The sequence below is a fragment of the Rhineura floridana genome, chromosome 9 (assembly GCF_030035675.1).
Source record: "Rhineura floridana isolate rRhiFlo1 chromosome 9, rRhiFlo1.hap2, whole genome shotgun sequence".
Taxonomy (NCBI): domain Eukaryota; kingdom Metazoa; phylum Chordata; class Lepidosauria; order Squamata; family Rhineuridae; genus Rhineura; species Rhineura floridana.
In genome coordinates, this window is record NC_084488.1 from 3,058,630 (window position 1) to 3,082,500 (window position 23,871).

The 23,871-nt window shown below is 44.6% G+C and overlaps 2 protein-coding genes across 11 annotated transcripts in view; one reads left to right on the forward strand and one right to left on the reverse strand.

Annotated features, from left to right (window-relative positions):
* SH3TC1 (SH3 domain and tetratricopeptide repeats 1) overlaps positions 1-18,851 on the reverse strand; it is a 75,638-nt gene extending 56,787 nt beyond the window's left edge. Inside the window, exons 1-4 of one of the 4 annotated variants that reach the window (XM_061583933.1) lie at positions 18,759-18,851; positions 17,958-18,022; positions 10,278-10,380; positions 2,896-3,021 (exon numbers count right to left, since the gene is read on the reverse strand). The gene's annotated coding sequence lies outside the window, so the exon portion shown is untranslated. Of the gene's footprint in view, positions 1-2,895; positions 3,022-10,277; positions 10,381-17,957; positions 18,023-18,716; positions 18,734-18,758 lie in introns of those variants that run through there. The other 3 variants (XM_061583935.1, XM_061583931.1, XM_061583934.1) reach the window with 3 other exon arrangements.
* A 3,188-nt stretch (positions 18,852-22,039) lies between these two features.
* Positions 22,040-23,871, forward strand: part of ABLIM2 (actin binding LIM protein family member 2) — a 128,851-nt gene continuing 127,019 nt past the window's right edge. For 6 of the 7 annotated variants that reach the window (XM_061585011.1, XM_061585004.1, XM_061585005.1 and 3 more), the window contains exon 1: positions 22,041-22,365. In XM_061585011.1, coding sequence (XP_061440995.1) covers positions 22,350-22,365 — 16 coding nt within the window. In that variant the 5' untranslated portion in view covers positions 22,041-22,349. Of the gene's footprint in view, positions 22,366-23,871 lie in introns of all 7 variants that reach the window. The other variant, XM_061585003.1, reaches the window with a different exon arrangement.

The following is a 23,871-nucleotide window of genomic DNA, read 5'->3' on the forward strand; positions in this document are numbered from 1 at the left end:
TAGATAAAATAACCCTTTTCAGGGCCACTGAGAAGTAGGTACAATGGGCAGTTATGTACTGGACCCAAAGCCAGTAGGGGGGCCAGATTTGGAGCTTTCATTTTTTCAAATAAAGTCTCTAGCCCTCCTAGAAAAAAAAAGTTATACAGCAAAACTTACAGGTACCCTTCTAAGTGCCTTGCTGCTCCTGTCTTTCAATGTTTTTAGCCAATCAGTAAAGTCCAAGCTGTGATTGACATGAGTTGCTTGGACACCAGACGACAGGAATCCCTGTGGTCCTAAGCAGCCCTTGCTTCCCCTTCCCCTTTAGTGCACTTTTCCTGCTTCTGTCTCATTTTCTAGTCCTTGGAATCTCTCTAGTTTGTTCTCACTTTTTTCCTAGCAACCAGGATGCATCTTTCTTGTGGTGGTTCATCTGCGATCAGGTACTCCCTAGAAGTTATTTTCTGCAAATAGTTATTTTCTACACAATAAGTGTGTGAGGGATATTAAAGAATTCTCCCTCCCCACCATGGCAAATGCAAAATGTGAAAACTTTGCAAAGAAGCTTAGGCATATCTGGAGCTAAAGGCCAGCTACTCATTAAAAATTCTCTGTACAGTTTACAGTGCAAGGCCACACATGTCCACTCAGAAGTAAGCCTCTTTGTGATTAATGCAGTGCACTCCCAGGTACAGTATTGCAGGTGACGCTTTGGTTTAGGGTTGACACTGGGAGAAAGCAGGGTGTTTATGCCTTTAACAGTAATATGGCAGGCAGAAATTAAACAGGCTAAGCTTTTTCTAGTATGGAAACAAAAATATGGGAAGAGATTCATATGGTCATATTCTGTCTATCAGACATTTCATTACATGTTCAGCCACTGATTTATTTTGAGTCCTCCACTCTACCTACAGAAGAGGACACAAATTTGCATATGATACAAAACATATGCAAATTTTATGGAAATCTGGGTCCTCTTTTGCAAGTGGCTAGAGGCACCATTCCACATGGTGTACTGGGACCAGAAAAACCTTGGCCTTTTTACATTGCATGGCCCTAGATGTTATGATTAGAAAGGTTTCCCAAAAGCATTATTATCAAAGGTCCATTGTTTAAAGTCATTTTGCAAATGGAGTGAGCCATATATTACCTGGCTTCTAGGCAGCCCCAGACAATCATTGATCACGTACAGGCACAAGTCAGGAAAATAAAAAATCATAAGAACTTCTACTTTATTCTGTGCTAAACACATCTCAGGCTCATCTGTATGGGAGCATTTCTTCATACGAAACACACTTATTTTACTGTCACTCTTCATTTGCATCATCTGCAGTTCCTGCTCAATGTTAGCTGCCAATTGCTTTTCCCTGTCCACACAAGCAGGCATTCCTCTGGGGAGGATTAGTCTTGCTTTTTCTTTGTGGCCCTGTCCTCTAATTATACATTTCCACTCCCTCTGGTTTCTAGGTGACTGAGCATGCTCAGTCTGTTCTACCAGTTGCAGTAGGTTCCTTTAAAAAAAACCCAGAAGTGCAAATATCTGATAGGATACGGCTGAAATACAAATCTTTGTTTGAGCAGTGTTATGCTTTTGCACACAAGTTAGGGCAAAAAAATAAAGGCATCATTTGCAGCAAAATAAGAAAAGGCCAGCAGAATGGAGGAGAGCAACCAGAAGTTGCTTGTCAGCCTACAGGAATAAAATGAATGAAGGGAAGAGGCGGCAGTGGGCATGGAGAGGGGAACGATTGACACATTCACCTAAAAGCATCTGATCAAAGTGTCTGCAAGCACTAGAGAAAGGGAGTGAAAATACTTTTTTCTTCCCTTTTCATATTATCAGTGGATTGTGTTAGTACAGATTTGAAAATGGAAAAATGAAATGGACTGCCTTCAAGTCGATTCCGACTTATGGGTGACCCTATGAATAGGGTTTTCATGGTAAGCAGTATTAAGAGGGGGTTTACCATTGCCTCCCTCTGAGGCTAAAAGGCAATGACTGGCCCAAGGTCACCCAGTGACCTTCATGGCTGTGTGGGAATTCGAACCCTGGTCTCCCAGGTCATAGTCCAACACCTTAACCACTACACCACACTGGCTCTCAGTACAGATTTATAGGGGGGAAACTGTGTGATAGTTTCTGTTTGCCTGTAATGTCATGTGAACCATGAGTAGACTGCTTATTTTGAATGTTCTATATCACTTATCATGGTTGGGAGAAAGAGCTGCTTAGCCAATGAGGAAAAAACAACAGCAAAAAATCCTAGTCACAGACTTGGTTAGGCAGGTATTTACCAACACATTTGATTGGTTTAGGTGGGCCAAGGAATGGGACAAGACTGCAAACAAAGTATTTTGGGAATTCTCTCTGAGACCACAGATAGTTAGAAATAGACCACAATTGGTCCCTGGGCCTTGTGTGGTTAATAGTAGTTGTGATCTTTGGGGGGGGGGAATAAATAAATGCACCTTAATGACTGGAAGGTTTTCTTAAACGGCCTGAAAACTCTCTCCACTTCCCCCAACCCTATTTCTGGAATTAGACACGCAGAGCTAGTGGGAGAGATAGCAAAACATTTTGTAGCAAGCTTGACTCTCTCAGAGAGACACAGAGAGGGAGCTTAGAAAGTAAAGCACATTGTGGGGCAGGGCCCCCTCTGAGAATCCAAATCTTTTGCTTTCAATACACTCTGCTTATATTGTATATTTGTATATAAAATGGATATTGTAAAGACACTATCATTCTCCAGTATGCTAACCTAAACCCATGTAAACCCATGGACTTTTCACTGCTAGGGAACTGGACAGTGCTCAGCAATAGTTTACCTTAAAATAAAAGAGAACTAGAAAAAAAAATCCTTGAACTTTATATTAATTCAGTCTTTGCAGATTTGATTTGAAGTGAACTGCTACCTCATCCAAATTCCAGCTTTGGGTCAGATGGTAATCAAGCAATGTTATGCTGTTGTTGGGCGGGAGAGTGTTGTCATAATGTGGGGGAAAGGATGGGCTGCCACTTGAAGAGGACGCATGTGGATGCTGCAAAAAGAGAAAGACAGAGACAGCTTCAAATCCACATTAAACTCCAGTATGGATGAGTCCTTGCACTTAGGTCCATTGGAATCAATGTAAAAAAGTAACATTTTACATTTATTTCAATAGGACTGAAGTACAACTAATTTAGGCTGGATCTAATCTCCTATTAATAAGATGTATATACTCTTTATATTTCTGTTTAAGATAATACAATAGTATATGATATTCAGTTCCTAATCTATTCAGGTGTCCATATTCAGTTATCCCTTGGTTCTTTCCACATAAAAATAGATGCACAAAACAAATTCACCCCCAATTAATTTTGGATAGCTTAATGTTTTTAGATTTCTTTTTAAAGGAAGCACAGATATGCATGGCATATGGGGGGGGAAACTACATCATTTCCTTTTATTGTTTTGTTCAGGGCCAGCACAGCTTCCTGCTTCATTGTGTCTGCATGGTCAGCTGAATGCATGGAGGATTTTCTGAAACAAGATACTGAAACACCCCAGTGTGATGTAGTGATTAGAATGTTGGATTTGAGTAGGGAGATCCAGGTTCAAACCACCATTAATCCATGAAGCTCACTGTGTAACTTGCTCTCAGACTCATCTTCCCTACATGGCAGGAGAGAGGATAAAATGAAGGCTTATGAACTGGCCCAAGATTCTTGGAGGAAGGGCAAGATTAAATAATATTTCAGTTTTTAATAGAAAAAGAATGACTAGAAGCCTGAAATCAAATACGAAGGAACAGCTTGGGTCCCAAACACCTGAAAGCTGGCCACCTCTTTTCTAGATCAGCTAGGAAATTAAGATCAGCAGGGAGGTAACTCTTTCATCCTTGGAGTGGGACAGCAGCATGTGAGAAAGGCTTTTCAGTGGTGGCTCACAGACTCTGGAATTCCCTGCCTCTAGATGTGTGCCTGAGAGCCAGTGTGGCGTAGTGGTTCAAGTGTTGGACTACGACTTGGGAGACCAGGGTTTGAATCCCCACACAGCCATGAAGCTCGCAGGGTGACCTTGGGCCAGTCACTGCCTCTCAGCCTCAGAGGAAGGCAATGGTGAAACCACCTCTGAATACCGCTTACCATGAAAACCCTATTCATTGGGTCACCATAAGTCGGGATCAACTTGAAGGCAGTCCAGAGAGAGATGTGTGCCTAGGCCCAACTTTGCAGATAGTAAAGTGACATGCAAATGTGCACCTTTTTACCCAGGCTTTTGTTCATCATCTGTTAATGATTTTACTGGATGTACTGTTCTTTGAGTGATTCATTTTTAATCTATTTAATTGTTTTATTACAATGTAACCAGCTTGGGCTTTTGGTGAAATCATGGGGCTTTTGAAAGACAGAATAGCAGAAAGATAGGGGCTGGAAGCTGGTATATTGATATGTGGATATACAATTTATTCCCTGCTTTTACATCCCCCGAGCGATATGCTGGAATGTACCATAATTGCGGTGGTTGCTTCTAAGCTGTTCCAGAATCTTTTTCTTTCCGCAAAATATCAAGAAAATTTAGGATTTCTTGTGTTTTCCCATGAAGTCACTCTTCCCTTGCCATTTACCAATATACCATTGTCTCCCACTGCAAAGACAGCAACCCTCAGCTTTACAAGAAAGGTTAACGGGCATTGAAATGAGGGGGAATTGCACAGTCCTGCAATGTAAGAATGTTTAGCCCAATAGGTGGTAATCTTAGGAAGTGCTCTCTGTACACATTCAGGCAGCAAGCGCTTGAGAAGTACATTCTTGGGGAAAACAGATTATAGCCATTCCAGCACTTTAGCTCAGTGAATGTGTGGGACAGGGATGACATGATGTCTACAGCACCCCAAAAATCCACCTGCATCCTGCACTAAATGCACATTAACATACAGTGGGTACATAGCCTTAGAGCATAAAGTTTATTAAAGCCACATTAATACAGGGAAGGCCTAGTCCCTAGGGGTTGTTTTAAACATAAGTTTGGAAGGCCTGTGTTTCATCTGGCACACAAAAAATGCCATAAAGGAGATATATTACAGCATGTTCTGAACAAATAATGCACTGTGGATTAAAAACATTAGACATTACATATATGCAGGGATATGCCACGTTGTTCATGACAGCAACCAGGGCTGAGATTTTGGTCACTTCCAGATGATCTGTTTATTGAGCATTCATCCTGATTTGTTTGTGGAAGATTAGATGTCAGATAATTTTTGAGCATTCATTCTGATTTGTTTCCGGGAAGGTTGCACCAGGTATAGAAGAATCTCTCATAGTGTTTTCTGTATTCCTTGCAACTTCCCAAATACATCAGGTCCCTCCACCATCCAGCACCTCTACCTCCGTGCTTGATGGATCATCTGTCGGAGGAGGAGGAGCCTCCAAACCAAGATGGGAGAACTGGAGTGCTTGGTCTTAGAGGAGAGCATTGATATAGTGAGCATAACGGAGACCTGGTGGAATGGAGAAAACCAGTGGGATACGGTTATCCCTGGATATAAACTATATCGGAAGGACAGGGAAGGACGTATTGGTAGCGGAGTCGCTTTATACGTGAAATATGAATTGAATCCAGCAAGCTCAAAACCCCAAAAGAGGCAGACGACTCCACAGAATCGTTGTGGGTGGTGATACCATGCCCCAGGAGGGACTTAATACTGGGAACGATCTATTGTCCCCCTGGTCAAAATGCTCAGGGAGACCTTGAGATGAGATATGAAATTGAGGAAGCATCCAAACTAGGAAATGTGGTTGTAATGGGTGACTTCAACTACCCGGACATAGACTGGCCGCATATGTGTTCCAGTCATGACAAAGAAGCAAAGTTTCTAGATATTCTAAATGACTATTCCTTAGACCAGTTGGTCATGGAACCAACCAGAGGGACGGCAACCCTGGACTTAATCCTCAGTGGGGACCGGGACCTGGTGCGAGATGTAAGTGTTGTTGAACCAATTGGGAGCAGTGACCACAGTGCTATTAAATTAAACATACATGTAAATGGCCAATTGCCAAGAAAATCCAACATGGTCACATTTCACTTCAAAAGAGGAAACTTCACAAAAAATGAGGGGATTGGTAAAAAGAAAGCTGAAAAACAAAGTCCAGAGGGTCACATCACTCGAAAATGCTTGGAAGTTGTTTAAAAACACTATATTAGAAGCTCAACTGGAGTGCATACCGCAGATCAGAAAAGGTACCGCCAGGGCCAAGAAGATGCCAGCATGGTTAACGAGCAAAGTCAAGGAAGCTCTTAGAGGCAAAAAGTCTTCCTTCAGAAAATGGAAGTCTTGTCCGAATGAAGAAAATAAAAAAGAACACAAACTCTGGCAAAAGAAATGCAAGAAGACAATAAGGGATGCTAAAAAAGAATTTGAGGAGCACATTGCTAAGAACATAAAAACCAACAACAAAAAATTCTACAAATACATTCAAAGCAGGAGACCATCTAGGGAGGCGATTGGACCCTTGGATGATAAGGGAGTCAAAGGTGTACTAAAGAACGATAAGGAGATCGCAGAGAAGCTAAATGAATTCTTTGCATCTGTCTTCAGAGTGGAAGATATAGGGCAGATCCCTGAACCTGAACTAACATTTGCAGGAAGGGATTCTGAGGAACTGAGACAAATAGTGGTAACGAGAGATGAAGTTCTAGGCTTAATGGACAATATAAAAATTGACAAATCACCGGGCCCGGATGGCATCCACCCGAGAGTTCTCAAAGAACTTAAATGTGAAATTGCTGATCTGCTAACTAAAATATGTAACTTGTCCCTCGTGTCCTCCTCCGTGCCTGAGGACTGGAAAGTGGGAAATGTAACGCCAATATTCAAAAAGGGATCCAGGGGGGATCCCGGAAATTACAGGCCAGTTAGCTTAACTTCTGTCCCTGGAAAACTGGTAGAAAGTATTATTAAAGCTAGATTAACTAAGCACAGAGAAGAACAACAGAGCTTAGAAAAGTTACTTTTTTCAACTACAGCGCCCATCACTCCCAGCCAGCATGGCCACTGGATTGGGCTGATGGGAGTTGTAGTTCAAAAAAGTAACTTCTCCAAGCTCTGAAGAACAAGCCTTGCTGAAGCAGAGCCAGCATGGCTTCTGCAAGGGAAAGTCCTGTCTCAGTAACCTATTAGAATTCTTTGAGAGTGTCAACAAGCATATAGATAGAGGTGATCCAGTGGACATAGTGTACTTAGACTTTCAAAAAGCGTTTGACAAGGTACCTCACCAAAGACTTCTGAGGAAGCTTAGCAGTCATGGAATAAGAGGAGAGGTCCTCTTGTGGATAAGGAATTGGTTAAGAAGCAGAAAGCAGAGAGTAGGAATCAACGGACAGTTCTCCCAATGGAGGGCTGTAGAAAGTGGAGTCCCTCAAGGATCGGTATTGGGACCTGTACTTTTCAACTTGTTCATTAATGACCTAGAATTAGGAGTGAGCAGTGAAGTGGCCAAGTTTGCTGACGACACTAAATTGTTCAGGGTTGTTAAAACAAAAAGGGATTGTGAAGAGCTCCAAAAAGACCTCTCCAAACTGAGTGAATGGGCGGAAAAATGGCAAATGCAATTCAATATAAACAAGTGTAAAATTATGCATATTGGAGCAAAAAATCTTAATTTCACATATACGCTCATGGGGTCTGAACTGGCGGTGACCGACCAGGAGAGAGACCTCGGGGTTGTAGTGGACAGCACGATGAAAATGTCGACCCAGTGTGCGGCAGCTGTGAAAAAGGCAAATTCCATGCTAGCGATAATTAGGAAAGGTATTGAAAATAAAACAGCCGATATCATAATGCCATTGTATAAATCTATGGTGCGGCCGCATTTGGAATACTGTGTACAGTTCTGGTCTCCTCATCTCAAAAAGGATATTATACAGTTGGAAAAGGTTCAGAAGAGGGCAACCAGAATGATCAAGGGGATGGAGCGACTCCCTTACGAGGAAAGGTTGCAGCATTTGGGGCTTTTTAGTTTAGAGAAAAGGCGGGTCAGAGGAGACATGATAGAAGTGTATAAAATTATGCATGGCATTGAGAAAGTGGATAGAGAAAAGTTCTTCTCCCTCTCTCATAATACTAGAACTCGTGGACATTCAAAGAAGCTGAATGTTGGAAGATTCAGGACAGACAAAAGGAAGTACTTCTTTACTCAGTGCATAGTTAAACTATGGAATTTGCTCCCACAAGATGCAGTAATGGCCACCAGCTTGGATGGCTTTAAAAGAAGATTAGACAAATTCATGGAGGACAGGGCTATCAATGGCTACTAGCCGTGATGGCTGTGCTGTGCCACCCTAGTTAGAGGCAGCATGCTTCTGAAAACCAGTTGCCGGAAGCCTCAGGAGGGGAGAGTGTTCTTGCACTCGGGTCCTGCTTGCGGGCTTCCCCCAGGCACCTGGTTGGCCACTGTGAGAACAGGATGCTGGACTAGATGGGCCACTGGCCTGATCCAGCAGGCTCTTCTTATGTTCTTCTCTGTCAGCCCCACTGCACATCCATCTCTTTTCACTAAAGTGTTGACCTGTTCACGGGCCTGATCTAGTGCCATAGTGTGCCACAAACAATCCAGATTAAAACTCGGTATGCAGTTTGATGTGCCTGTGCCCCACAGTAAACACCACACCATTCCTCCTATGAACTGAAAATCACCACTGAGGTAAGCACAACTAAACATTCATGGAATTAGCTGCGTAAGAGATTCAAGGGTTTGTTCCTGTATGTTTGCAGCCAATTTGTGTAGTCCACATGACATTACCCTCAAATTTCACCACTCTCAATAATTTTCTTCTATAAATGTTGGTTTACCCAATACAGGAATAATCCAATCAACTGGGAAAAATCCAAACAGTTCCACTCAGGGTCACAGACTATTTGTATCAGTGTTCTGGGGTGGATGGATCAATCATTACTTTCTGATACTCCCCTTTCCACGCCCACGACTTCTTCCATGCTTTCATTTCTTTTCTGGCAGTGCTAGTAACTATTTCTGGTGGCTCCTAAATAGAGCATAGCCTTATATATAATCTTTTTCTTTTGATCCTTCAGATTTGCACAAAACCAGAAGACTGCCTAAGCAAACTGCATTAAAATGTCTACATCAGATATATTGCTTTAATACAATTGTTTTCATTTGTTTTCCAGGAGCATAGCCATATATACATTTCTTTTGATCCTTCAGATTTGCACAAGACCAGAAATAATCACAAACAAATTTACAATTGCTTGACTGTGTGCTTTTGCACACTTCCTGGGTGAGGATTTCTTTTTTAAGGTTGTGCAGGCAGCTATCTGTGTGCATGCCCAGTCAGTACTTAATCAGTACAATGGAATCAACAAATTAAAAAGGAGGAACACAAAAAGGAATGTCTGTGAATGGCAAAAACTGATATGCAGATTCAAGTACACAATGGTGTGGACCACACTGGCCTAATTCAAATAGGGAAAAAGTGGATTAATAGCTAAATAATCCTGAAATATGGACAAGCCCCCTGATATCATGAAGTTTCCTTTCTGAATCAATTCTACTGGCTGCAAAATGAAAAAGTCCAGTTCAAGAACAACTGACCAGTCATTTTTACACATCAAGCTGTGAAGTTCAAAAGGTCTTCTCTGTTTGACGCAAGTTTACTCTGTCTGTGCATGATGCTGTGGGATGAAGACAGCAATTGCTGTGGTTTACTGGGCATGCCTGGTCCTAGTAGATGTCCAGCTTTAATCAAGAAACCAGCTATTCAGCTTGGAGTTATGCCAGCAGTACAGAAGGCAGTTGCCCAAACACTTGACTGAAGCAATTTCAATATGGATTCCATCAAGCATGATCAGGAATTTGTCCTCCACCATGAGTATGAGGAAAGCCAAAGAAAACAGCAGTAGGTCCATTACAAATCAGCTGGTCTGGGTTCAGGTGTTGAAATTGCTGCCTTATCTAGAGTTGTGGAAAGCTTTAGGATAGCGACAGAATGTGCACATTCTGGAATCAGGGGAATCAGTGCAATTGTTATAGCTTATTATTATTTTTTATTACACTAACACATTTAAATTCCACCTTTCCCCCCAGAAAGTCAAGGTGACATACATGCTTCTCTTCTATCCCATTTTATCCTCCCAATGACCTGAGAGACAGTCGCTGGCCAAAGGTCACCCAGAGAGCTTCATGGCTGACTGGAGACTGGAACCTTGGCCTCTCAGATTCTAGTTCAACACTCTAACCACTGCACCACACTGCAACGAAGCATAATAAGTTGTCCATGAGAAAAACTCACCTTTGCTGGGTTCTGGTTCCTCAATAAGTTGCTTCAGGTTTTTTTCTAAGTGTGGCCAGCACATGGGAGGAAGATTAAGAGGGGACACTGGGGAGAACACAAGCTGGTGAAGAGAGGAGAGGAGAGGGATGGCATTCTTTATTAGGCTGTGGTAGCAATGTGAAATGGGAGAGGCCCTGCAAGCCAAGAATGATTACTGGAGACTCCCCGAACCACAGAATATGTGTTCCTAAGCACGTATTAACATGTACTGTTCAGGGTGAGGATTGGGACCAACACATCTCATCAATCATGCATGTGGCAACATACATAACTGTTATACTCCAGCTGTATCACTGAAATTTGTTTCATTTAAATGGGTTTGCACACTTCCTACCCCAGGGCCCACTTGAGACAGCTGAATATTACTGAGGCCCACCAGTCACAAAATGGTTGTCGATTGAGACCATGTTTGGCATAATCACCCAGCAATTACTGACATCATTTTCCATTAATATCTAATCAGTCTTTGGAAATTGCTAAATTCATTGCCACAGCATTTTCCTTGTAGTAAGAAGTTCCATAGCTCAGCTGTACTCAGGCTAAATACAGACATTTACTCTGGAGGTATTATTTATTTATTTATTTATTTATATACCGCCCCATAGCTGAAGCTCTCTGAGCGGTTTACAGTTAACTAAAAACATTAAAACAAATATACACATCTAAATATACATCTTTTAAAAACAATTTAAAACACAATTAAAAAAATTAAAACAATTTAAAAAACACGCTAAAATGCCTGGGAGAAGAGGAAAGTCTTGACCTGGCGCCAAAAAGATAACAGTGTTGGCGCCAGGCACACCTTGCCAAGAAGATCATTCCATAATTTGGGGTCCACCACTGGGAAGGCCCTCTCCCTTGTTGCCAGACTCCAAGATTCCCTCCGAGTAGGCACCTGGAGGAGGGCCTTTGATCTTGAACGTAGTGTATGGGTGGGTTCGTATTGGGAGAGGCGTTCCATCAGGTATTGTGGTCCCAAGCCGTGTAAGGCTTTATAGGTCAAAACCAGCACCTTGAATTGAGCTCGGAAACATACAGGCAGCCAATACAAGCGGGCCAGAATCGGTTTATTATGTTCAGACTGTCTGGTCCCTGTACCAATCTGGCTGCTGCATTTTGCACAAGCTGCAGTTTCCGAACCGTCTTCAAAGGCAGCCCCACGTAGAGTGCATTGCAGTAATCTAATTTGGAGGTTACCAGAGCATGGACAACTGAAGCCAGGTTATCCCTGTCCAGATAGGGACGTAGTTGGGTCACCAACCGAAGTTGGTAGAAGGCACTCCATGCCAGCAAGGCTACCTGAGCCTCAAGTGACAGAGAAGGTTCTAGGAAAACCCCCAAGCTATGGACCTGCTCATTCAAGGGGAGTGCAACCCCATCCAGGACAGGTTGGACATCCACCATCTGGTCAAAAGAACCACCCACTAGCAGCATCTCAGTCTTGTCTGGATTGAGCCTCAGTTTACTAGCCCTCATCCAGTCCATTGTTGCAGCCAGGCACCAGTTCAGCACATTGACAGCCTCACCTGAAGAAGATGAAAAGGAAAAATAGAGCTGCGTGTCATCAGCATACTGATGGCAACGCACTCCAAAGCTCCAAATGACCACACCCAAAGGTTTCATGTAGATGTTGAACAGCATGGGGGACAGAACTGTCCCCTGCGGAACCCCATACTGGAGAGTCCAGGGTGCCGAGCAATGTTTCCCAAGCACCACTTTCTGGAGGCGACCCACCAAGTAGGAGCGGAACCACTGCAATGCTGTACCTCCCACTCCCAACTCGGCTAGTCTCCCTAGAAGGATACCATGGTCGATGGTATCGAAAGCCGCTGAGAGATCAAGGAGAATCAACAGAGTCATACTCCCCCCTGTCTCTCTCCTGACAGAGGTCATCATACAGGGCGACCAAGGCTGCTTTTGTGCCAAAACCAGGCCTGAAACCTGACTGAAATGGATCCAGATAATCGGTCTCATCCAAGAGTGTCTGGAGCTGGCCTGCCACCACTCATTCAAGGACCTTGCCCAGGAATGGAACATTTGCTACCGGCCTATAGTTATTAAGGTTTTCTGGGTCCAGCCTCCCCATTTTAGGCATAATATATTTTCCCTTCCCATTACTACATGTCTTTGAAAGAATTTTTTATTCCTCTTCTGTAATTTCATTCTTCTTTCATGCTCAACTTCTACTTTGTTTCCCCACTCCCCACCGAACACCACCAATCTCTTTCATACTTCCTACCTGGTCCTTTTACATTCACTCCTTCCTCCTGTATAGGGTTGCCAGGTCAGAGCCATCCAAAAACCTGAGAAAATGGGGGCGGGCCCTAGTGATGTCACTGGGCGGGCCCTAGTGATGTCACTGGGCGGGCCCTAGTGACATCATGGGGCGGGCCCTAGTGATGTCATTAAGCATGATACATTGTATCAACCACAGTTGCTTGGAGCATGCCATTCAAAAAAAAATCTCTGGAGATTAAAATAGAAATCTTACCTAAAATAGGGTGTTCCTAGGTCCATCTGAAGTGACAAGGTCATTCTTTCTCACAAGCTTAGGGTGATGCAAAATGGAAATGGACTGCCTTCAAGTTGGTCCCAGATAGGGTCTTCATGGTAAGCAGTATTCAGACAGAGGTGGTTTACTATTGCCTTCCTCTGAGTCTGAGAGGCAGTGACTGGCCCAAGGTCACCCAGGGAGCTTCATGGCTGTGTGGGGATTCGAACCCTGGTCTCCCAGGTTTTAGTCCAATACTCTAACCACTACACCATACTGGCTCTCAATCCATAATACAAAGTTCTAATATTTAATTCCTCAATGGCCATGTTACTATATAAGCTTTTTTTCTGGATCCCTTAATTATAGGGTGATTGTGATAATGAAAAATCCACCCTCAGTCAGGGAAAAGTCTTGAATGAGCATAGTTTGGGGGGCTCTTCTAGATGAAGCTTTTGTTGTGCACTCGCTCTACCTTATTCACTGAATTTTTCAGAGGGTCCTATTCTTAAATTGCTCCTGTTCTTAAAACAAGCTGTCATTATTTAAATGGAGACTGTCATGTCACAAATTAAAAACACATTTTTTTAAAAAAAAATGGGGTGGGGGTGGGGAGAAAAACACAGCTCTAGGGGAGGGCAGTGCACCCATTTGCCCCACGCTAGCTACAGGGCAGGACCAAGTGGGCAGAAAGTAGATTGGGATGAATCTCTTGGGTGCTTTGCTGAAGTTTCTGGCTCTGTAGTTGGATGCAAGGAGGCAATCTCTGCCACACTGTAAATTGCCAGGTGACATTCACCGGCTCCAATGAGTTCAAGGACCAGTGGCAAAAGATCAGCTAAGAATCAGGTTTCCATAATAAACTCAGTTTTGCAAAAGGTGTTGTGTATCCTTAGCAGTTCTCTACAGTTCAGTAACTTGACATGGCCTTTATTAGGGAAGGACAGACAAATGAGAGGTGATAAAGAAAAGAGGGTGAGAGAAAGAATGAAAAGAAGGGTGTCCAGCTTGCTTTTGGCTTTATGTTCACCTACTGCCAGCTCTGTCAGAAGTGACAGTAGGAAGAAAGAAGTGTGCATGTGTGTGCCCACACCACAGCAAGCGAAATCTCTCTCTCAAGCCACCTCCTGTTTTAAAAAGGACTGTTTATGTTCAAGCACAGTGGGTTTTATTTCTATAACGAGAGGCGCCAAGGTTTTGAGCATGTTGGAAAGCTTATACCCTCTGACCAGGATGCCCTTTGGCCTAGTTCTTAATGTATGGCTGAGGGTGGCTATAATCACTTAGCAGCAAAAGAAATGCACTCTGCACACCCTCAGAGGTACTTTGCTTCACTACTGCCATAGCTGAGCACTGTCATGGAAAAGTGGTTTAGGGGTTGAGCACTGACTCAGATTAAGCCCCGGTCTAAGGAGGGCTAATGTATCTGGACAAGAACACACCCACCCCGCGCACTAACCAGTTAACCACTCTATATGAGATTCAGTGAGGTTGGAACACCCCAGGATCAAATCCCTGCTGGGCCATGAAGCTCTCAGCCTAGCCTACCTCACAGGGTTGGTATGAAGATGTGTGGAGGTCTTTTCTTTTTAAAGAATATGTTTATTCAAGATTTTCTTCTGTCTGTCCTGAAGTTCTGCTAGTTAATTTCATTGAATGTCTGAAGTTCTAGTACTGTGAGAGAGGGAAATGAACTTCCCCACATCATGCATAATCTTTATTATGCCCCCCTCCCTTGCACATACACACTTAGTTGACTTTTTTGTACACTAAAAAGATCCAAACACTTTGCCCTTTATGAAGGATGGCTAGATCAGTCTATTTCTGGCCTAAGCCAGTTTCACATACCTTCATTCCTAAATATTTTTTGTCCTGTTTCCATATAAATTTGTGATTTTTTTAATGCACAGAATGCATTTCATTTTTGTATTTTTTTAAATAGGCATGTTGTGGGCATTTTGCCTTATTTATTACCTTATTGTGGGCATTGTTCATTTAATGACATTTGTGTACTGCTTAATCATAAGAAACTTCTAAATGCTTTACATCAAATACTAATTGGTGTATGCATGCATTTTTAGCCTAAAATATGCCATTTTTTCCCGACACTTTCAGTAAAATACAGATTTTATATGCTTTTTGGTACATTCTTGGGATGGGCCCCCCCAGCCAGAGGGAGGATGGGTGAAGCCGCCGGCCGTCCTTTCCAGAGCAGGAGCTCCGGAGCTAAGAAGGAGCTGGCCCGGCCTGCCCTCCACGGCTCCTGCTGAGGCTGCTAGGCCGTGTGGGCCCTGTCTCGGCAGCGGTTGCTAGGAGACGGGGCCCACGCGGCCGGGCAGCCTCAGCAGGAGTGGAGGCTGGCCAGGGCTGGCTCCTTCTTAGCCCCGGAACTGGTTCCCCTGCTCAGGAAAGGACGGCCGGCGGCTTCACCCCTCCTGCTGTGGGCGCTGCTGGGCGGCAGCGGCCGCGATGGGCCCCCCCAGCCAGAGGGAGGAGGGGTGAAGCCGTCGGCCATCCTTTCCGGAGCAGGAGCTCCAGGGCTAAGAAGGAGCCAGCCCGGCCTGCCCTCCATGGCTCCTGCTGAGGCTGCTAGGCCGTGTGGGCCCTGTCTCGGCAGCGGTTGCTAGGAGACGGGGCCCACGCGGCCAGGCAGCCTCAGCAGGAGTGGAGGCCGGCCAGGGCCGGCTCCTTCTTAGCCCTGGAGCCGGTTCCCCTGCTCAGGAAAGGACGGCCGGTGGCTTCACCCCTCCTGCTGTGGGTGCCGCTGGGCGGCAGCGGCCGCGATAGGCCCCCCCAGCCAGAGTCTGCTGAGCCCCATCGCGGCTGCTGTCACCCAGAGGCACCCACAGCAGGAGGGGTGAAGCGGCCGGCTGTCCTTTCCCCTAGCCAGAGACTGCTGAGCCCCAGGGGAACTGGCTCCGGACCGGGGCTAAGAAGTAGCCGGCCCAGCCTGGCCTCCACTGCCACCGCTCGCCTCCACCCATCACCCTCACCTGTACTTCTGTGGGTGGCGGGAGCGGGCAGGGGCTGCTGCTGGGGGTCCCTGCAGGGGCGGCGGCGCTCAGTCCTCCTCGTCTCTAGTCCCTGCCTGCGACTGCCTGCGACTGCCTGACTGAAAGAGGGCGGGAAAGCGGCCAGCCACAGCCAAACGTATGCGTGTGTCAATCACGCATGCGTGGCTGAGGGGGCCAATAAAAAGCCGGAGATCCACCTTTTAAATTGAAGTATAGCCGGAGGCCGGAGACGGCCCCCTTTTGCTGGAGTCTCTGGCAGAAAACCGGAGACCTGGCAACCCTACTTCTGTATGTCGTGGGCCCCATAGAGAACTCCTGGAAAAATAAGAATGAGGAGGAGGAAGACTAGGTTCCTGGGGAGGGCCCTAGTGGTCTGCAGAGGGAAGGGGGTGAAACCAGAGAAGACTGCAGTAGTCTGGTCAGCGACAGCCCCACCCGCAAGCCACTGGAGGCTGTTGAGGAGGAACAAGCAGCAAGACCAGAGGAGGAGACTGGGGAGGAACTGGCCAATGTGTCTGCTCCCTCCTGGCCAAGGACACGCCAGTGGTTGCACCCGCTTGCTTGCCCAGTCCTACCATTTCCACACAAGTAGTGAGCCCGCCCCATGCCTATTTAAGTGCCCTCAAGGGGGCATGTCAAGTTGCTGCAACAACATCTTTGCTTGAGTAGCCATGCCTAGTAATCTCTTGTAATGATGCAGAAGCCTGTATTAAATTTCACACTAAGTGGAACGGAGAAAAGCACAACAATGATGATGATTATTTGATTTATATCCTGCCCTTCCTCCCAGCAGGAGCCCAGGGCAGCAGTCTGATTCCAACAGGGTAGGCCAGGACATTATAACAGGTTTCCTCTCTTATACCCTTCCTTTCTATTCCCGGTTTAGTAATCATCATCATCAACAATAATAATAAATACTACGCTTTTATTTCACTTTCCAATTTCCTTCAGATTCCTCCTCTGACACTTTCTCCTCACAGCAGGGACACTTTCTCTCCCCCCCCCTTCAAATTTCTCTGTTGATCTGCTCACTTTTACTCAGCATGCACGGAGCTGCTGGTACTGACATTGGTTCAACAAGAAAGCTACATACACTATGGCTAGGGAGCAAGTGACAAGGCACTGGACAGCCTGTGGCACGACGGCCGCCAGGTTCAGGGCCTGAGACTGATCCTGTATCTTTAGGAGAAGAGAAAGTCAGCCAAGTGCAGGTGTTCTTGCAACCCTGAAATGGGAAAAAACACAAGGTGGAATTCTCCCTCCCCCCTGCACAACTTTTAAAGATACAGACCTCTTGGAGGCTGGGCCTGTGAGAACACCTGCACTTGGCTGACTTTCTCTTCTCCTAAAGATACAGGATCAGTCTCAGGCCCTGAACCTGGCAACCCTGTGTGGCACTGAAAGAGGCCCAAGGCCCAGTGTTTGAGAAACATTGATTTAAGTTATATACTTAGGATAAGCAAAACATTTTAAGGACAGAAATATGTATTTGCCAGTCTTCTGACAACAAGGGGACATTGCTCAGCAGAAGCCATATTTTTAAAATGTTTAGCATGGGTCCATGTGTGTGTTGTGTGTGTGCGTGTGCATGCCAAGTTTAATATTTTCACACCAAAATGCATGATTTTAGGCTTAAGCTTACCCACTGGTAGTATGAGCACTGGATATAAAGTTTTGAATTCATGCCAACAGAAGTTAGAAGAATTTCAAAACTAATTCAGTCCAAGCTTACTATGGTCAATGAGAGTTGATTTCAGGTTACTGGGCAGAGGCTGGCAGTACCTGGCTAGAGCTGAAAAGATTCACATATTGTAGATATTTTACAAACCAAATAAAAGACACTCCATTTGCAAGTACCTTCAGGATTAAAAAAAAAAGGCAGTTCCTCAGAATTATCCTGATCCTATGCAGTTAACTAGTGTAGCCACAATGCCTTTAGCAAAACACTTGACAGCAAATAGTTTCTTTTTCATGTGTAATCATATACATCTATTTATTAAATTGTATTTAAAGGTTTGCAGTTACATCTTTGTTAAAGGTGGCATTTAATCCCCATCACCAAGTACTAACAGGAGATAGCTACACAATATAGAAATAGCTTATCAAGAAATATGAAGACAAAGATCCACTTACAGCATACGGTAAATGTTGAAGAATCTCTTTCTCTGTAGTCTGCAAACACTGACATTAGAAGCAGCCTGTTGTTAAAAGGCATAGTTAGTTAACAAATGCTACTATAGTGACAACAGAGACAAAAAAGCTACTGGCTACAAATCAAGGATCAGAGCTCCAAGGAGAGCATGCTTTGGCTCATCACAGATATAATCAATGTTACCAGGATCTTTGCCTTTCAGAAACATTGAAAAAATAATGCCAAAGTGACTCCATCTATAAATATTTTTGGAATTAGGAAAGTGGAACCACAGTTAGAGTAGATTAGTTTCAAAACCAATGTTGATACTATTTACCAAAAATGGTTTGTTTCATTTTTTGTTTTTCTTTCCTTTCTAGCAACAAATGGACTCTACTACCAAATAAACAAGGGTTACAAAAAAAGAAAAAATACCCCTTGACTTTAGCCATGCAGGCATTATGTATGTGTTTGTGTATATAAAGCTAATTCACACACACACACACACACATATATAAAGCTAATTCACACAGAGAGAAATTCTAGTCTAATCCCGTCATAACCTTTTTTATTTCTTCATTTCTATGGCCTTACACATCATAATCCTAACTCAGAAAAAAGGAAGCCCTAGTGTATTCAGTGGGGTTTACTCCCAGGTAAGTGGGGTTAGGGTTGACCGTAATTACAAAGTAAAACATTGACTAAATGTTTTGTATTTATACTACTGGAACCTAATGCAGAAAATAGAACCAGACCAGTACTTCATGAAAACCTGGGCCAAGGAGAGAGATGGAGACACTCACCTGAAAGGCAAAGCAAAGCAATCCCATCCAGCAAGCCAATAATGGGAGGCTTCAGCCAATAAGATAGACAGAAGAACTAATTTAAAGGGCAATGCAGGCTCTACATTGTTCCCTATTCTGGCACCTTCATGCCACCTCAAATCTCTGACGCGGCCTAACCCTCAAGTTCTTTATATGCAGTGCAGACTCTATTAATCTCTACTGGTCCAGACTGTTAATATTCTAACAGGCCATAACTAAGTATACTTGCAAGTAAGCTCTATCGATTTTGAGCAAACAGGTTTGAGGTGTAAATTCTCCCCCTAGTGGGAACACAAGAGTGCATTTTTGTGGTCACCCTATCTGGAGTTAGGGTGGTCAAGCTCAGGGCCTGAGACTGATCCTGTATAGGAGAAGAGAAAGTCAGCCAAGTGCAGGTGTTCTTGCAACTCTGTAATGGGGAAAACCACAAGGTGGAATTCTCCCTCCTAAAGATATAGAATCAGGATCAGGCCCTGAACCTAGCAACCCTGTCTGGAGTGTGAAGCCCAGCACCGTCAGTGAGCAAGATGCAGAGCTTTTTTAGTTGGGGAAAAATCTAGATAATCAAATAAAAAAGGGCTCCCAAATTAAGTGGAGTAGTAGAAGGAAGTGGAAATGAAAATCAGAGACATGAGGGAATCAAGGGAAGCCACCCTAGGCTCCTTCTGGGAGGAAGGCCAGAATAGAAGTAGTAGTAGTGGTGGTGGTGGTGAGGCTGGGGTAAAGCCTTCCACAGGATCTAAGCATAGGAAGGTACCCCTGGCAGAAGGCAATGAACAATCAAAGGAGGGCATCTGGGGGAGTGTGGCACAGAACAAAATGGACCAAGAGAGGCCAGTTGAATTTCAGATATTGATCTAAACTAATCAGCCAAATCTTTAACTGCAGGTTTCTGGAAAATATTGTTTGTTAGATGGAACAAATTATCAAATTATCCTGTTTTAACTTTGAGGAGGGAAAAGTTAACAGATGCACTGTGGGTTTGTGGTGTATGAAGGCAGCCAATGTGAATGGGCTTATAAAGCAAAGGCATACTGTCGTGAGTAGAAGACTGAAATAGGGCTGCCAGCATTTTTTAAAATAACATTAAATAGCATTTAATAATAATTCGACACTGAATTTCAACATATTATCCCCCTGCCATGAAGACAGAAGAGGGAAAGGAACAACTAACAGACCTAGTGAGAATGTGGGAACCAGAAGTGTAGTAGCAAATTTAAAAATGCATGGTCCCTTCATGATACTGACAGCCATGCCCCCTCACAGCCACACACCCTTTCCACTTTTCCTCGTCTGCCTTGCCCTTGGTGTCATCTCCGAGTCCACACTCCACTACAACAGACATCTCTAAAAGTCAATCAGCATGAAAGGGGAGACTGTGGCTGACTCTCCTCCTTTCACACTGATTGACTTCAGGCAGCACAAAAGGACAAGGACTCTCTCAGTGGCTAACATGCTCCCATTTCATGATGACTGGCAAAAAAGTAAGGAGTCTACAACCCAACCACCCTCCCCTCGCAATCCTGGATGGCTACACCTTAGATTCATGTATGGTTTATTACCACCATTATCCAAGGTAATCCAAGTAGGTGGTGACAGATTTTGATCCAAGTGCTGTTTCAAGGGAGACTTGAGAAAAAATAGCACATCCAGTGGACACTCTTTCCTTTTAAACAGCTGCTGTGAACAGTTTGAAAGCTCCAGAATTATTTTGTTTATTTTCTTTTAAATATTTATATGCCATCTTTCAAGGCAAAAAGCTCTTCTAAGGCTGCTCACATGAAAATATAAAACATCTCAAAAAATAAAAAATTTCAAAAAAATACCATAATTAAAAACAGTAAGACCTCAAAAGTCTAGTCAAATGATCCATAAAATTAAATTAACAATTTAAAACACTGTTTAAAACCAGAAGAAAGCTACTAATAATCCAGAACTAGTGAAAATGAAACTCTTCCCAAATTAAAAAGTTATTCTCAAGCTTCTCTTGATTGTTAGCACTGAATGCCTTAAAGCTGTCACTGGATCTCTCTCAGTGTTTTCCAGAACAACAACAACAAAAAGTTGTCACATTCATAGTCCCTTCGAGGGTCATTATGAATAGCTCATGACAGTTATTTTCCAAATCTGTTTTTTCATTGTCTTCAAAGACAGCTGGTTATTTCCACCATATGGCATGCTTCATGTTCATAAATCAAAGTAGAACTACCCCTGTACATAACTCTGAACAAATGTGTGTTTGCTATGGATTTTAAAATATGAAATTATCATATGCTGGTTGACAACATGACCATAATATAACAATGTCCACAGGGGTCAAACAAGTGTCTCAAGGCTGCACACTACCAACAGGCTACTTGTTGCCAAATTTGTTCAACAGATTGCACCTATCTAATCTTTGGTCCATACCCATATTTCCAGCAAGAGAAGAGAAGATTAATAGTACCAACTCCAACTCTGGCTTCAAAATAAAAACTTTCATAGGAATTTAGGAAAGTTTTCTTGTTCAGAAATTTTAATCAAATAAATATATTTTATGCTCTATCAATCTAGCCTGATGATTCACGTGGTGGTGATGAAATGCCTTGTGCTACCATTTTACTACAGTAAATTTGTTATTACTAGTTAATATACACTTGCCATTTATGAAGGAGTTGGAGTCGGACAGCAGAAACACAGAGGAGTCTGAGTCAGAGTCGAAGGTTTGGCGTACCAACTCCACAGCCCTGGAAAACAGAAGGGAGTAGAAAAAGAGGAAGGCCAAACAAGAGGTGGATTGATTCCATAAAGGAAGCCACAGACCTGAACTTACAAGATCTGAACAGGATGGTTTGTAACAGATGCTACTGGAGGTCACTGATTCATAGGGTCGCCATAAGTCGTAATCGACTTGAAGGCACATAACATATATGAATAAAAGAACCGGGGTGCAGACCTCAAACTATGTTCTGGGGCATCCCAAATCATGTATCCACACCTGCAAGAAAAAAACGCCTTCAGTGCATCTGGCTGGCCGAATATTACTGTCAAGTTCCCCCATGCCAGGACCTACAAATGCGGACACCACAAATTGCGCTTCAGGCATTATTTTACTATTGTACATTTAATCATGTTAAAAGCCCTTTTCGTTTTTAACATGGGCAGCCCAGAATGCGAGGTCGCGTTGGGTCGGCAACTGCAGCTTCTCCGAGTGACGAGCCTGGCAAGGCTCCAGAGAAGGGCTGGTGACAAGTTGCATAAAGTCCAAAGCCCGCCGCTCATTCGGCCCTAGCGGGCTGCAGCGCTCACAGCGAGCGTGGGCGCCACTGTAAACCGAGGGGCGGAGGTACTGTCCGCCTGCCCCGGCAGCCTCCCCACACGCTCCGCCCCCGGCGCCAGAGAGCTCGAACGGCAGTCGCGTTGAAGCGCCAGGCTAACCGGTGGGAGGAGGACGCCGGAGGTCGACGTGTGCTTCCCAGCCTTGCAGGAGAGCCTCGGCTTCAGCTTCTCCCGCTGTGTAACAGGTGTCAGGGCATGGCTGCCCCGTCAGCCCGAGCCAGCACCCCTCACTGAAGGCCGAAGATTCGCAGAATGAGCACCGACACAGGTAGGCAAACAGAAGCATCAGCGGAAGGAAGAAATCTTCAGCGGGGGCCAGTGGGAGGGTTACCGCCCGCCACGTTTGGTCCCCAGGCTGCGTCGCTGCGCCAGGCTGGCATATTTCTTTGAGCCCTTGAGAAAAGCGCCTTGATGTTTGCTCATCGCCCCTGCATTGGAGTCACGTTATACTGCGGCTGCTTCTTGAGGGAGGGAAGCTGCTGCAGCACTTATTCGCCCCCACCGCCCCCCCCATAAAAGCTGCGCTCGCCGTCGCTCAACTTCACGGTGAGCAATATGGTGCTCGAGAACGATGCACCAAGCCCTGCCTGAGAAAGGCTGCGACGGGAAACCAGAAGGAGTCCTCGCCCCTGTCTCTCGCCCGAGTGCGGAGCATCCTTCCGGCTCTGCGCTCCTCCGACGCATGTTTTGACCATGCTGCAGTCAGGGAGATGCAGGCAAAAAGGCGAGCGGCCGGATCCTTCAGCGAGCTCTAACGACCCGGTGGGCCCCGCCGCGCTCTTAATGACAGAAGGGATCATTTCTGGTGGGGGGCGCAGCGCTGGCTTTGATATCTTTGAGACTGCAGCAGCGGATATGTGGGTCAGGCTTAGGGTGTATGCTGACGCAGGGTAGACCCTGCAGCTAGGGACAGAAGCCGCTGAATGTTAGTTCTCGCCACCTTCGCTTGTCAAGGCTTTTAGTATCACCGCTTCAGATCAACAGCGCGTGGCGTCGTTCAAGGCAACACAATTATAGATGGCTATCATCCGTTTAAGGGGACGGGCTCAGGGGAGGGGCCGGGGCTCCTTTGCAGCAGAGCGAACTGTTAGTGTTATGTTAGAAAAGTGGAATGTTTGAGGCTGCTAGTGTCGGCTGTTTATCTTGCTCCTGTTTTGTTTGTTGCTCTCATCTTTTTATGGTTACCTTGGTTTTATTGCCTTTTTTGGATGCCTCTTTGAGGAAAAATAGATTATAGATTAATATAAATGAATAAATGTGCTAGTGTTAGCAGTGTTAATGCAGCGCAAGTGAAGATAACTATGGCTGCTGACTAAAGGTAAAGATGTCCCTGCACTTATAGTGCGAGTCGTTTCCGACTCCTAGGGTGACGTCTTGCGACGTTTACTAGGGAAGCCATATATATGGGGTGGGATTGCCAGTTCCTTCCCCAGCCTTTCTTTACCCCCCAGCAGGTACTCATTTTACCGACCACGGATGGATGGAAGGCTGAGTGGACCTCGAGCCCTTTTTCGACTTCCTCCTTTCATTGGAATCGAACTCTGTGTTACCGCCACTTACCACACTGCACCACGGAGGATCTTTTGGCTGCTAACTAGACTTCCCCAAAAACAACTAATACTTTAACTGCTTCCACCCAGGCCCTTTTTTCTGGAGTTGATGTAATTTGTTCACTCAGGTTATTCCAAATGGTGTTGCTGCTATATCATAGCATTCTAGTGCTGTCACTGTTGCCCTACCATTTGTCATGACCCCTACCCTGCTGATTGAGTCC